The following is a 13,774-nucleotide window of genomic DNA, read 5'->3' on the forward strand; positions in this document are numbered from 1 at the left end:
ATCTTGTGTACAACACCTTGTTGCAAAGCAAAAGTAACCGCACCCTCAGGCCAAAACCAGTGAGCTAACAACAACAGCTTTGTTTTTGTACTCAGCTAAACATCGCTCAGAGCAGCGGTAGGGATGATTAACAGAGCTTGGACCCAAGTGTCCCTGTTCAAGGCTCAGAGCAAACAGCAGTGAACCCAGGAGTACGCGTTATCAAACTCAGCCACCTCCCTCCCCCGAGTCATTTTAAGCGGAGGGGGGACAGGTCTAGCACTGCAGGTCCAACAGGCTTTGACACCCTGAGTCAGAACAGGGTGTTCTGCGACTCAGGAGGGAGAGTCCAGACACCCTTGATAAGCGGCTTTGCTGTGCTGGAGTTAGCACATGCTGTCCTGCGAAAGGCTGCGGGGCAGCTGCTTGAGGGGGGCTCCAGCTGCCTCCCAAGTTACTGATTTCCTAAACTGGACTTCCCTGTGGTGTGGGGACTAACAGATGAGAAATGGAAGTGGGTTGTGAGAGCCCTTGTGGTGGCCAAGAGACTCAGGCTGCAAGGTTGGAAAGAAAAACACGCACCATCTATCACCCAGTGGGTGGGAAATCTCACTAATCTCAATTTCATTTGGACACCTATGGTGGACCTGCTCATATTAATGAATACATTTAAAAGCGGGATTATTGGCTACAATGGCGTGCTTCTTTCAAGCCTCATTTCAACAGAGGGAGATGGCCCTGCAAGCGCCAGGGACGTCCTCTCCGCTGGCAACCCCCTGACCTAGCCTACCTGGCAAGTCTGTTGGGAAGATAAAAAGGGTTACAGTAGCAGCAGCAGTGAGCTCCTTGAATGGGGTGGGGTCTCCTTCACTGGTGGTATTTTTTTTAATAAAAAAAGGTTAATTGTTTGGCATGCTGCAGTTCAGCCTTCTCTGACCTGGTGCCATGTTTTTAAATGCTAAGTCCCAAAAGCAAGAGGAAAGCAAAGTTATATCCCCGACAGGTAGAAAAGCGAACACAAAACATTGCATTTTCCTCTCCCCACCCCCCACACCACAAACAGCTGCCAAGCATCAGCTGGTCAGCAACTGTTCAAAGCCTGAGCTGGCAGAAAGAGGATTTCGTCAGAAACCTTCCAGACAACAATCACGAAGGCCAAGTCGACGCAGAACACTATAAATAGTCCAGCAAGCTATTTTCAGTGTCGTTCCTCTATGGCTGTTCATTCTTTTAACACACTGACTGCCGTTTACAGGTTGTATGAAAACTTGTTCATGCTTTTAAAGCTTGGCATTTAATTTTTGTGCTTTCGGCGTAATCCTCATACCTCCAAGAAACCCAGGATTATGTAAGCAGATCATTGCTATTTACAACCTAACATCCCTAACCGGAAGTGCCATAGGAACAGCTGAGCAGAAAGCAAAGAGGGGGAGGAGAACTGCCCACTCTGCAGTATCTTGCTTCCCGTCACCTGCCCCTTCTCATCACATTGCCGCATATGCAAAACAGATGAAATAAAAATGAAAAGCCAATCTAGAGTCAACCTGCATTTAAATAAATGGATTTAAGAACCCAACAATCCCAGAAATTAAGTATCCATCTTAATAGGTGATTTACTTGTTTATAATTGTATTCATATCCCACATTGTTTTCCACCAAGGAGCTCAAGCTGGAATACATGATTAATCCTTTCCACATTTTCTCCTTACAACGACCCAGCGAGGTAGGTTAAGCTGAGTGAGCTCCATGGCAAAGTGGAGACTAGAACTCCAATCTCCTAGGTCTTAGTCAAAGACTCTAACCAATAGAGCACACTGGCTCCCTCTACACTCTTAATCGCCACGCCCTTATCCTTGTGCAACCAGCCTGTAGGGTCGGTTACACAGAAGGTGGGAGAATGATTGGGGCTCAATGATGGCAGTGAAGCCAGCCAGGGATCCTGGGCTGCTCAACCCCTCTCCTCCTGCAGAACACCTCGTTTTCAGGGCTTTCTGCTATCTGGTTTTTGGGGCGTCCATTGACCAAATTTGGTGGTCAGCTAGAGGCCAACTCAGCTGCCAGTCTCTGCTCAACTGTCAACACATGCCTCTGGGAACCTGCATGTAAGTGCAATGCACACATGACCCTAGAACAAGCTTGTGAAAGGAGAGGCATCTTTTACATGGGTCTAATACACCCCGCCCTGGGATTATGTTCAGGATCTGGGAATTCACAGAGCTGAATTGAATGCTGAAGCACCAGATCTATTGAAGTGGAGTGGCAAAGGGAAATTCAATGACACACTGAACAATGTGGTACTGTATATACAGTTGAGGACACAAATCCCTGAATTCACAACCAGAGAGAGGGGGAGAGGGAGAGCTATGCTAGAAAGGGTGGAGGAAAAGAGGTGAGACCATAGAGCATACCAATTCTGGCACAGGATTCCAGAAGACAAAAGGGGGGTGAAACTTTCACCTATCCAGTGCTCAGAGGAGCTTTTACGGCTGCAAAAAGGAGGCTGGGTCAGGAACTCTATGCCTTGGAATTTGTGTGAGATTTCCAGAACCGTAGGACTCTGTCCTGCAGCTGCTCTGAGTTAGGCTAACTGCTGAGCAACACAATTCCTTACCTTGAAGCTTTCTGACCTGATGATCCTTGCAAAGAGGATGGCATGTGAAGAGTCCAGCTGAGAGAAAGTGTGTCTCTGTGGCCAAGGTTTGCCCCTTTCTAAGGGTATTCTCTCATATAAGAGAAGCTGTAAGGGGAAGGGCTTTCTCCATTTTTCTAGAAGTGGGGGTGGGTAGGGCTTACTCTGCACCAATCAGTTTCCTTTCAGGAGTGGTTTCCCATCACACTCATCTGTTATAACTCCCCTTTCGGGTTTGGGGTCGAGATGACAATCCTGCCTCAGAGACACAGCATTTGCATGCTGGTTCCTGGTTCCATGAAAGGCATTGCTTCCTTCAGCACAGGTATGCCCCAACCCACGCCATGATTGCACGATAGGTGGGTTCTGCTTTGGGCAAGAGGAAATCTCACCTGAGGGCTGAATGGGTGGCGTTTCGTGGAGTTTCTTCAGCCCATTCATTCTGTTAACTCTTTGTTTTATTGCAACACAGAGCCAAGTTGCCTAGCTTCAAACTCACAAGCCGGTGCAAAAATAAGGTTAAAGGGCCATGCACGCCTCATTCCAATGGCCAAGATGCAAGTCCAGTACCCTGATCCTAAAAGTGGTCTACTCACACTATCCAAGCCACCCCTTTGCAATCCCACAATTAAGGAGGGTTTGGGTTGCCCTGACCATCTGATCTCAGAAAGTAGCACCAATGTTTGCTCTTCCCCACTCCTTCTCCTGTCTTCTCTTTCATTTTCTTAATAGAGGTGACTCACCCCAATCTCCCAATCTTACTATCGCTTCTCATTTAACAAATGACTGTTACAGGTGCCACTTTGTACTTGTTCCATATTTGTAAGCATTCAATATTTTTTTGAGGCAACAGCTACATTTTGGAACCCTGTCTACTGCTATTGGGCAGTAGGCTCCTTCACTGTGCTCTTTTCGGTGCCTTCCAAAAATATTTTTCTTTAGACAAGCCTATATTTAGAAAGTTAGTAAGAGTTTTAATCTATTTTTAGTTTATTGTCAAATTAAATTTATTGAAAGGTTTATTGTTAATTCTTCATATTGATAATGGTATTGCTTTAAACAGCTTTGAGGTGTTGTTTTTTTTACAATCATGCAGTGTATAAATTTTATGAAATAAAATAACTAAGACTTTGAACATCTGAAGTGTTCTGTGTAATTCAAAAGCTAGCATATCCAGTGCGTTGAACAAGTTCTATAAAAGGCACCGCTTAACTTTCCACGATAGACAAACACACCAAACCAAGACTGCAGCTCAAGCCTATTAAAACCACCAAACTGATAACCTTCAAGCACACTGATTCACACAAGAAAGCAAAATAATTACTTGGGCAGGGGAGGCAAGGAGTCATAAAATGTTTACTCACCAAAGTCCATTCTATCTTTCTGGTTTCTCTGAAGCAAACCCAACAGCAGGTCAGCCAAGGAAGCTGATGTTTCCCTGGGAACACTGAATACAGAAGAGAACTAAGTGGGAGATTTGTATTTTTACTATATATAAATCATACGAGTCCTACTGAACAAAACACATTGACGATCTGTCACCCTTCAACAGAGGTAAAGTTATTCAAATTCTTAAGATTCTAGCAGATATCAAAAACCCTCGACAAAAGTAGACATACATACCTAGGGATCAGATTCCTGTTCTTTTCATAAAACATTCTGAGGTCTTGAGGACTGTTAGCCTGTGAAAGGGAGAATAAGTGTGATTTGCCAAGTTGTATTTACCCCAAACCCCTAATGTCCTTAACATACACCTGTGTGAGAACAAAGGGCACCAAGGGAGCCTGGCTGCTGCTGCTGCTGGATCAGGCCAAAGGCCTACAAAGCCCAGGATTCTGTTCTCACAGTGGCCAAACTGATGCCCTCACAAGCACAGAACATCTACGGGGAAATGTGTTTATTTAAAAATGAAGAGCAGATACCTACTGGGAGAGCATGGGTGAGGAACCTCAACCTATGGGTTCAATGAGGTCCGCTAGGCTGGCTAATTTGGCTGGCCCAGCTGTTTTTTACTGGCCAGGCCCAGCTGACACTTGCCAGACATCATTTATTTATCCAATTTATATGCTACCCTTCATCTGAGGATCACATGGCTGTTTACAATATAGAAATAAAAAAATACATAACCTAGTAACAAACAAAAATAATACCCTGCCACACAGTTAAAAAGGCCACAGATTGTTTAATCAGCCAAAGGCTTGGGAAAAGAGACATGTTTTCACCTGGCGACTAAAGATATGTAACTAAGGAGTCAGGTGAGCCTTCCTGGAGAGTGTTTCACAAGCAGGGAGCCCTACTCTCAACCCTTAGGACATAATATGGAGGAGAGGATAGCATCCCTCAAAGTGTTCCATTCTCTGCCCACTGTGGCAGGCAGAGTTTAAGCTGCCCATACCTGAAAAGGAGGCTTTCCAACCAGACACTGATAGATCACTGTTCCGATACTCCAGAGGTCAGCCTTCGCATCATAGTGCTGCGACATGATCACTTCAGGAGCCTGAAAGATGAAAAGAGTGTGATCATGGGTAGGAAGAGGAGTTAGGCTAGCACCAGACCATGCCATTACCAAGGAAGTAGGTTTAGTCATTGTTTGAAGACTATCTCTACCTCCAGGTCTGGTCCTGACCAGAAAGATGCTGGAATCAAGGGTGAGCCACATGACCTTAAGGTGCTGCTGTGCAATGCCAGGGCAATGACCCACAAGACCATTGCCAGCCATGACTTGATCGTGGATGGAGGAATTGACCTGTCATGTGTGACGGAGACTTGGTTGAATGAGGCAGGTGGGCCTGTTCTTGCCACTGCTTGTCCACCAGGTTTCTCTTATGCACAGCAGCCCAGGTCATTTGGGTGGGGATTGCAGTGATCTTTAGGAAGTCATTAACCTGTACCAGGTGTCCTATAGGGAAGACCTAGTTTTCTGAGTTCATGTTCTGGAAGTTGGGCAATAGGGGCAGTACAGGATCCCTTTTGGTGTACTGACCTCCCCGCTGCACCAAGGATTCCCTTCCCAAGCTGCTTCAGGTCGCTGCAGATGTTCTCCTGGAGACACCTAGTTTGGTTGTCCTAGGGGATTTTAACATCCATGCTGTCCCTTAATAAGTTTGGCCCAACTCGTAGTTGAGGACATGCCTTAGACCTGGTGTTCATCTCTATGGACGTGGGTGATCTGACACTAAGTAAAAGCGAAATGAAGGAAGTGCCATGGTCAGATCACTTCCTGGTGCAACTGGACTTCTCTGCGACCCTTCCCCTCTGCAGGGAGGTGGGGCGGAGTTTCACAAAGGGCGAGGCACCATGAGAGAAGTGTCTAAGGGCTGCCTTCACACCAGCTTCTTTTTGCAGGATCACAGTTGGCTTCGTTTGCGTTAGAACCTGAGTGGGGCCTCTGATAAGAGTTCCTCTTCTGGGCCGGCTAAACCAGGGTGGGGGAGCACATTCCTCTTTCAAGACCAAGTTTCCCCTGGGATAACAGACACTGTGCCAAACATCGAATCAGCGGACTGGGAGAGCGCCAGCATCCTGCCTGGAACAGATTTTTCACTATCATGGCTGATCTACTGCTGCCTTTGCAATCTCCTGGTAAGTGTTACTTCCTGCTCCAAACACACCAATTTTCAACTCCAATTTTTACTTGGAGGAGGTAAGCAAATTAATCTCCTTTGCCCAAAGTCTTTCTCCTGCCATGCTATGTAGTGTCAGAGGGATGCCAGTCCCAAAATATATTGGGGGGGGGTGTCCCCAAAGATGAGTAGGGAAGTGTATTATTTTCCTTTCCTTCCTCCTGAAGGTCCCCAGATGTTGTGACTCCAGCTCTTCTCATCCTCAGCCATCTTAGCCAACCATGAAGGTTGAAGGATGCAGCACTTAGGGCACACAAGACAAGCCACAGTCTCAGTTCCTTGTCTGCAGTATGGGGATAACAGCACTGACTTATAAGAGCGTTGGGAAAATTTACCGATAATGCTTTTATTGATAATACAGAATGCTTTGCAGGCTGGTCAGAAAGCTAGATTGTTGATATTCTACTCTGATTTTAATGGTGCACTGTGATTTGAAATGATTTGATTTATTGACTTTTAAAAAATGTAAATGCTTTTAGGTCACTTGCAGACAAGAAACAGTGGAACAACAAATAAAGACAAAAATACATAAATCTGAGTAGTATTACTGAAAATTCTCAGTTTAAGGCCCCACCTTTACCAAATACTTAAAGAATCCTGGGAACAGTAGTTAGTTAAGGGCACTGAGAGTTGTTAGGAAACCCCTTTGCCTTTCACAAAGCTACAACTCCCAGAAAGGTTTAAAAGTCAATGCCCCTTCCCAGGGAACCATGGGAATTGTAGCTCTGGGAGTAGAACAGGGGTTTCCTAACAACTCTCATCACCCTTTTTTAAAAAAACTATGGTTCCCAGATTTTTTGGGGGGGATGACTGTTTAATATGGCATGATACTGCTTTAAATGTATAGTGTGGATGGGTCCAAAGTCTGATGACAGCAGTGAAAACTTAATGAGCTGTTACTCACCATATACATAGGGGAACCACAGAGGGTGGCAGCCATCATGTTGCTCTGGAGATAACGAGCAAACCCAAAGTCAGCTGTTTAAAGGAAAGCATACATCTCTTTAGCTACCCTTTGGTAGTGATGGGGGGTTGGGGGGGGGGAGGTAGGTTTTATCATAGACCAACTTGCTGCCCTTTTATGTTACAAAATACCACAAATATGAAGGCTTCCAAAGCAAGAGCCCCTTTTGCAGTCTCCCCCAGTCGCAACGCAAGCAGCTTTGGGGTCAGCAGAAACAGGTCTCTGTCAGCAGCTGAATACAAAAATGACTGATTCAAGAGCAATGAACGAAAGCATACCCAGTCTGCTTTGTTCCAAGTCACCACTGTAAAAAGAAAACACACCTGTGGAATGTGGGGATGGTCCATACATTAGAACCAGGGTTCCTCAAACTTGAGTCTCCAGCTGTTTTTGGAATACAACTCCCATCATCCCTAGCTAGCAGGGATGCATTAGACTGAGGGGTAAAGCCAGACTGGTCAAGAAACAAGCACTCGAAGAGGGTGCTACAGCCAATCACAGCTCTCCAATGAGCATCTCAGTAAGAAATGCATAGGTTGGTCTTTTATGTTGCTGGGGACCACCCAGAACAATCAAGACCTGGGTGGCGGGGAGAGAGGGACAGAGGTCCAGTTGAGCACTCACCATGCTCATCTACCCTTCTGTGCAGATGTAGAAGAGAGAAAGGCACGCAAATGAGCAGTAATGTCTCACAGTCGTTTCCCACCCTGCTGAGGCAGCGCACCAGGCCCGACTTACCTATCTTGATGCGTATGCCGCTGATGTTGGATTTCCTGCGGTTGGCATACGACAGCAGGATGTTTTGTGGCTTGAGGTCCCTGTGAATTATCCCTTTGCTGTGGAGGATACGCATGGCAGCAGCAATCTGCTGCAGGAATATGCGGATGGTGTCTTCGCTGAGCGTTCCTTTTGCTGAGGGAAGGAAAGTACTTTATATCCCTTTCAGAGTCCTGGAAACTTCCTAGCGTGAACAGAGCTCTTTGGGAAGCACTAAGCATGTGCTGAAGCTGCCCCACTGAATCCAAAGAGGGCTTTAAAAATGCTTTGCTCCAGCAGATACAAAATTCACTGGGAGACGGATGCAGTCAGTGTTGGGCACTTAAGGGTCCTGTTACAGTACTTTCTTTCAGTGTAATACTTTTAAGAGTGTGCTTAAACCTCTCCCAGTGGAATCAACAGGATTTAAAGGACACTCGTGCTTTGGCTCCTATGTACCACCTGTATACAAAAGGCAGTTCCCAACTTTCCATCGCACTTGAGTGTGACCAACAGAAAAATTTGCTAAGACAGGGCCAAGAGAGAGAGAACACAGGGAAGAAAAACACATTGGTCTTTGAAGGATGAAAAACACCCTATTTCCCCTGCAACAGCTGTGAAGCAGGGATCAATTCCCAAAATTAAGCATTTCTGAATCACCATGCAGTCTGTCTGCTTATTATGCTGGTCACATGTAAACGAAGCATCTCTCCTCCAACTTATAGTCAATGGAAGAGGAATCTCTTCCCCTGGCTTCCAGCACCTCTTCTCACAAAGCCTTATCGTCTTCCTCCAAAGATTTCAGGAAACGGTTGGCACAAGATCCCAGGAAATCTAAACAAAGGCCTGCTATCTTGCAAACTCAATTCTACAATAGAGCACAATGTCTTGCAGCATGCTGACCCTCCCTGGTGCAATTCCTTTTTTTAAATGTATATGGAGAAAGCATGACTGACAGGAAACGGGTGCCAATTTTAGCTTGAACTAGTTTACTGGCAGCTTTGAAAACAAAAGGGTATTAAAATACACAGCCAGAAAACAAACTCCCTCCAGCCAGTCATAAACTTTGCAGGAAAAGGGACAGCCACGGGGCAGAGTCACAGCACTCCAAGACTTCTGAGCCATGAATTAAGAACCACAAGCAATCCATTACCTTGTAAGTAATCTGCCAGGTCTCCGCCGTTGCAATACTGTCCAAGAGAGAAAGGAAATGGGTTAGTATCAGATTTGCAGGTGTCTGCACTTCTCAGCCTGCTTGTGTACAAGGCCCACAATAGACCTAACATACCATGGCACAATCAACTGTATCAGCAGCTTCCCCCAGGCTTGGATGATCCTCTCCATTCCCTTCCTGCACGTAGATATACCTGCCACAATTTAATTTTCTGAGCTAACCATGGAGCAGCTACATTTGGACTGGCAATTTCCACTAAACCGTGGCTAGGCCACACCACCAGAGTTTCCAGCCCTTGTTATAAATAATAATAATAATAATATAACCTGTATTGGGAATTGACCATAATTTGTGAAAAATGCTAATGTAGATACAACTCAGCATCTTGGCTCCATTCTGAAAAGTAAGGGGAGGGGGACATTTCCAAACCAGACAGCAGAGGGGGCATACGAGTCTCTTCATTCATGGTTAGGAGATCAGAAACTGCTCCATTTGTAGGAAGCCTAAGTGTTTAATTATCTTAAAAATCGGTGTGTGTATATTCAAATACATTTCCTATTATTAATATTTAACCAATTTTGGAGAGTTAACAGACATTTTGGTTAAGAATCACAGGTATTGTGAACGAAGCTGCTATGTAATTTATGGAACTCACTAAATCATAAGTCTATTTTAAGTGCATCTGAAATTAACAACCAAGGTTGTATTACTCATTTATTTCATAAATTGTATATATCACTTGATATTTTGTGTTTGTGTGTGTACACGTGTACACATACACACAACCCCCAAAGTGGTTAATAGCAGTTCTCCAAGACGTTCAGCAAGGCAATGTTAAGCTCTATTAGTTGTTTCTCTGGGTAAAGGAAAGAATGCTCTCAAGCCACAGACGAACAAATACAAATGAGAGACAAAACTTTTTATTTATTTTTTAAGAGAAAGAGAGCCTGCTGCTACTCGGTGTAAAGGAGAAAGCACTGGAAATATGTAAGCTGTTTTCTGCCAAAAGTTTAGGGAAGCCATAGGGTTTAGAAGAAGAGACTAAAATGCTTGGCACAACACCCTGTTCTCAGCTGCAAACTTGCAGGTCCGGAAAAACCCTGTGGTGTCTTTATGCTTTGGGAATTTGGAAGCTTACAGCAGTCACTGGCGAATGTATTCTTTTTAGGAATATTGCAGGTCTGCTTGAAGTTCTGCCATTAACCACCCCACGCCCACAACTCAACAGGACGTCATCAGTGACAAATAGCTCCTACTACCAGCCTCTCCAAACACCGAGTTGGAAATTCTCATATACGTTGGCTTCAAAAAAGAAACCATAATGCTGAGTATCTGGTGTTCTTTCCTGTACGGCAAAGCCTCTTACATCTTTGCTCAACCTCCATCACTTCCCCACTCCCTAAACTCTCCATCTTCATTCTTCCTTTCTTTAAACTTTGACACAGCTGACGTGGGCTGTAGGAAGAGGACACTGAAGAACACACCATCTTTAGTAACTGTATTTTAACAACTATAGCATCATGAGCACAGACGGAACCTCTTAACTCAGACCCGGTCTGCACATCACTGTAAACTATAGTTAAAAGATAACATACGGTTTAACGTGAACAGGCAGTGAGGTGGTGCATGCAGCTGAAACTGGAGGTGCTTCACTCCTCCCCCTTGCATGCTGCACCAGGAGGAAACAAACCACAGTCTGGCTTTCTGTTGCATTCAAAACAGTGCATGTAGTCTGTTTCTCCTAAACAACCCAAGGGTTCTGCTCGTGGTTTGTCTGGAGATAAGCAAACCACGAGACAGGAGACACACATAACGACAAGCAGAATGATAGCTTGTCTTCTTTCCCCTCATTGGTGTGCCAGGAGAAGAGCAACTCACTGCAGCATGCAAGTCGAATAATGCTTGTTCTAGTGAAGACCACAGTTTATTTTAACCATGTTTTCATGTGACATGCGAACTAGATTAAAATGTGGGCAGCAGGAAACAACGAGAGCATGCCCTTCTTCATTGCCAGTATTATATAGACATTCAAACTAGGTTTATCCAACCCTTCTTTTATCAGTTTCCTAGGCGTTCGGAACAACACATCTCCCTATTACTACAGGAAGAGAGCCCAGAAGTAACATATTCATTCGCCAGATTTTGTGCTGCCATGATAGATATTCGACAAAGAAGGGTCTATGCTACAATTCAATCCTAAACTGAAGGCTCATATTGTTAGATCCGCACTTCTGAAGCTCACCCCATATAGCTATGTTAACCAATCTTTTAATTTTTCTTAAAAAATTTTACTCACCCATTATCTATGCTTAATTAAGTATTCTATGTATGTTTAAATCTACGATTGGTTCTTGCTCCTATTTATTTAATAATTATTTGCTTAGGTTCATACTGTTATGCTATTTATGTAGATGTTTTGCTTATGCTGGTCTATGACCGTAATAAAGTACTTGACTATGTGCAATATAAACATAGGTCATTCTAACTGCACACTTTGGGTGGTTGGGATGGGAAGGAGCACACATTCTCTTGTTTGATTTTACAGCTAAACAAGGCAGGCGGCAGTTAGTTTGTATGTCATTTCAATATAAAAAGAAAAAAAATCTACTAAAATCCAGCAAAGGAGAAATTAGAAAATTCAATACACACCTCCATTACCAGAAAGACGGAATTGGGCATCTCCTGAAAGAGAAGCAGAGAAATTTCTCATTTAATAATAGGAACAAAACTAAAGAGTCCAACTGGCCAACAACTTCGACCTCCCCCCCTAAAAAAAGCTCAACAACTCTTAACCTCCCCCCCCCCACGGGTAGATCACTGCCAGTCCCCCCCCCCAGGAGTAGATTGCAGTCTCTTGGGGGGTTGGACGTCCCTGGTCCATACTAACTGGCAGTGGGCTCTCCAGGGTTTCAGGCTGCGAGTCTTATCCCAGCCCTACCTGAGGATTCTGGGTTTTTGATCTAGGTCCTTCCACATGCAAAGCAACTGCTCTGCCACTTAGCTGTGACCCTTCCGCAAAGGAAGCAGATGATGACATTACTGCATTCAAAATCAAATTCTAACCTGATGTCTCAATAAGCACTAGCAAGGACATACACACACAAGTGCTCAACTCAAGACTTTGCCTCAAACCATAGTTAAGAAAGCTTAGGCTTAAACTTTGGCACAACATATGAACTGCTAAACCAGATGTTTTGGACTACGACTCCCATCATACATGACCACTGTCCATTTTGTTTGGGGTTGATGGGAGTTGTAGTACAGAAGGTACAGAGGCTAAGGGCAGGGCCTATTAAGATCTTCTTCCTTAACTGCTGGGGAAATCCTTCCTAGTTTTCATGGCTGTTGCTCTCACATTTTTATGGCTATGATATGAGCCATCTCTTTTAAAGGTGGTGTATGCAAGTGTGTGTGTGTGTGTGTGTGTGTGTGTGTGTGTGTGTGTGTCTGTGTGTGTGGAAACAGAGTCAGAGACAGAGAGAGATCCAGAGAGAGACTCCTTAATGGAGAAGAAGCTGCCATATGTGGGCAGGAGACACAACATGGAGGCAGTAGGACCCTGCCCATATGTTCCTGGTGCTTAATTCACATACTAAGTGGCACAAGGTGAGAGCTGCCAGAGTCCCACTAATCTGCAAACCCAAGGCAGCATTATTATTATTTTTTACAGGCTAACAGCCTGGTACTTTACACATGAACAGAAAATATACCATAAAATTTGCCAACCACTTATGCATGACAGCTTATCTTGTTGTTAATGAAGGAAACATTAGCCCCTCTCTCTAGGAATCAATCAGTTTTCTTTGTGTTTTTTCTAGGAATGCTTTTTCTCTCTCTTACCACTAGCATAAAGGATAATTATTTGAAATACTTCCAGAGAGCCTGACTGTGATGAGCAAAGTGAAGCTGAGAGACTGGAGTGAACCATACAAAAAAACACAATTCTGTTTTCAAATGTTAGGCCTGGAGCTTTTTGAAGAAGGCTGCTTGCTTCCCCCAGCAAAGGAAGCCACAACAGATCCCACCTCTTAGAAAGCTCAAGGTTAGCAAAGGCACCTTCTGTTGAGGCTGCCAAGGCCTGGAATAAACTCAGCCCAAACATTCAATTCAAGCTCCCCACATGCTCTGGGAAGCTGGCCGCTGAAGCAAGCTCTGGGCACAGAACACCCTTGTGGCCCAGGAGAAATCTGATACAGCAACAGAGCTGAGATACCTCCCTACTGGCTTGACCTCTCCTGACTCATCTGGAATCCAGACTGTGGGGAGTGGACTGCTCCAAGGACAAAAATCCAACTGTAAATTTGGCTCACAACCTCCTGGGGACCAGCAGCAACCTTTCCCTCTGTCCCAAACAAACAGCAAAAACCGCATTTGGCAGCTGGGACCCACATAGGACTGCAAACAAGAGCCTCTGTGGACACACAGCATGTACAGCAATGGATTCAAATCCAGGGCTCAGATCCTGTCACAGCCATGAACTGGTAGGGCAACCTTCGCAGCACTGGCACTGCTTCTGTCAAACTCAAACTGGCACTACTTCTGTCAAACTCAAACTTCTCATTAGTAAGTAGTAAGCAGCAGCTACAACCTCAACAGCCCCAGGGAAGTTGCTAGGCTAGCTCTCAGCCTAGGTCAGGCGTTGCCAATCC

At 44.8% G+C, this 13,774-nt stretch overlaps 1 protein-coding gene across 1 annotated transcript in view; it reads right to left on the reverse strand.

Moving 5' to 3' along the window:
- Window positions 1-13,774, reverse strand: part of ULK2 (unc-51 like autophagy activating kinase 2) — a 65,287-nt gene that overhangs the window by 26,739 nt on the left and 24,774 nt on the right. The window contains exons 4-10 of the mRNA XM_081172003.1: window positions 11,775-11,807; window positions 9,105-9,141; window positions 7,934-8,107; window positions 7,136-7,209; window positions 5,004-5,105; window positions 4,232-4,290; window positions 3,973-4,055 (exon numbers count right to left, since the gene is read on the reverse strand). Coding sequence (XP_081028129.1) covers window positions 3,973-4,055; window positions 4,232-4,290; window positions 5,004-5,105; window positions 7,136-7,209; window positions 7,934-8,107; window positions 9,105-9,141; window positions 11,775-11,807 — 562 coding nt within the window. The remainder of the gene's footprint in view (window positions 1-3,972; window positions 4,056-4,231; window positions 4,291-5,003; window positions 5,106-7,135; window positions 7,210-7,933; window positions 8,108-9,104; window positions 9,142-11,774; window positions 11,808-13,774) is intronic.

The sequence above is a fragment of the Podarcis bocagei genome (assembly GCF_964188305.1).
Source record: "Podarcis bocagei genome assembly, chromosome: 15".
Taxonomy (NCBI): domain Eukaryota; kingdom Metazoa; phylum Chordata; class Lepidosauria; order Squamata; family Lacertidae; genus Podarcis; species Podarcis bocagei.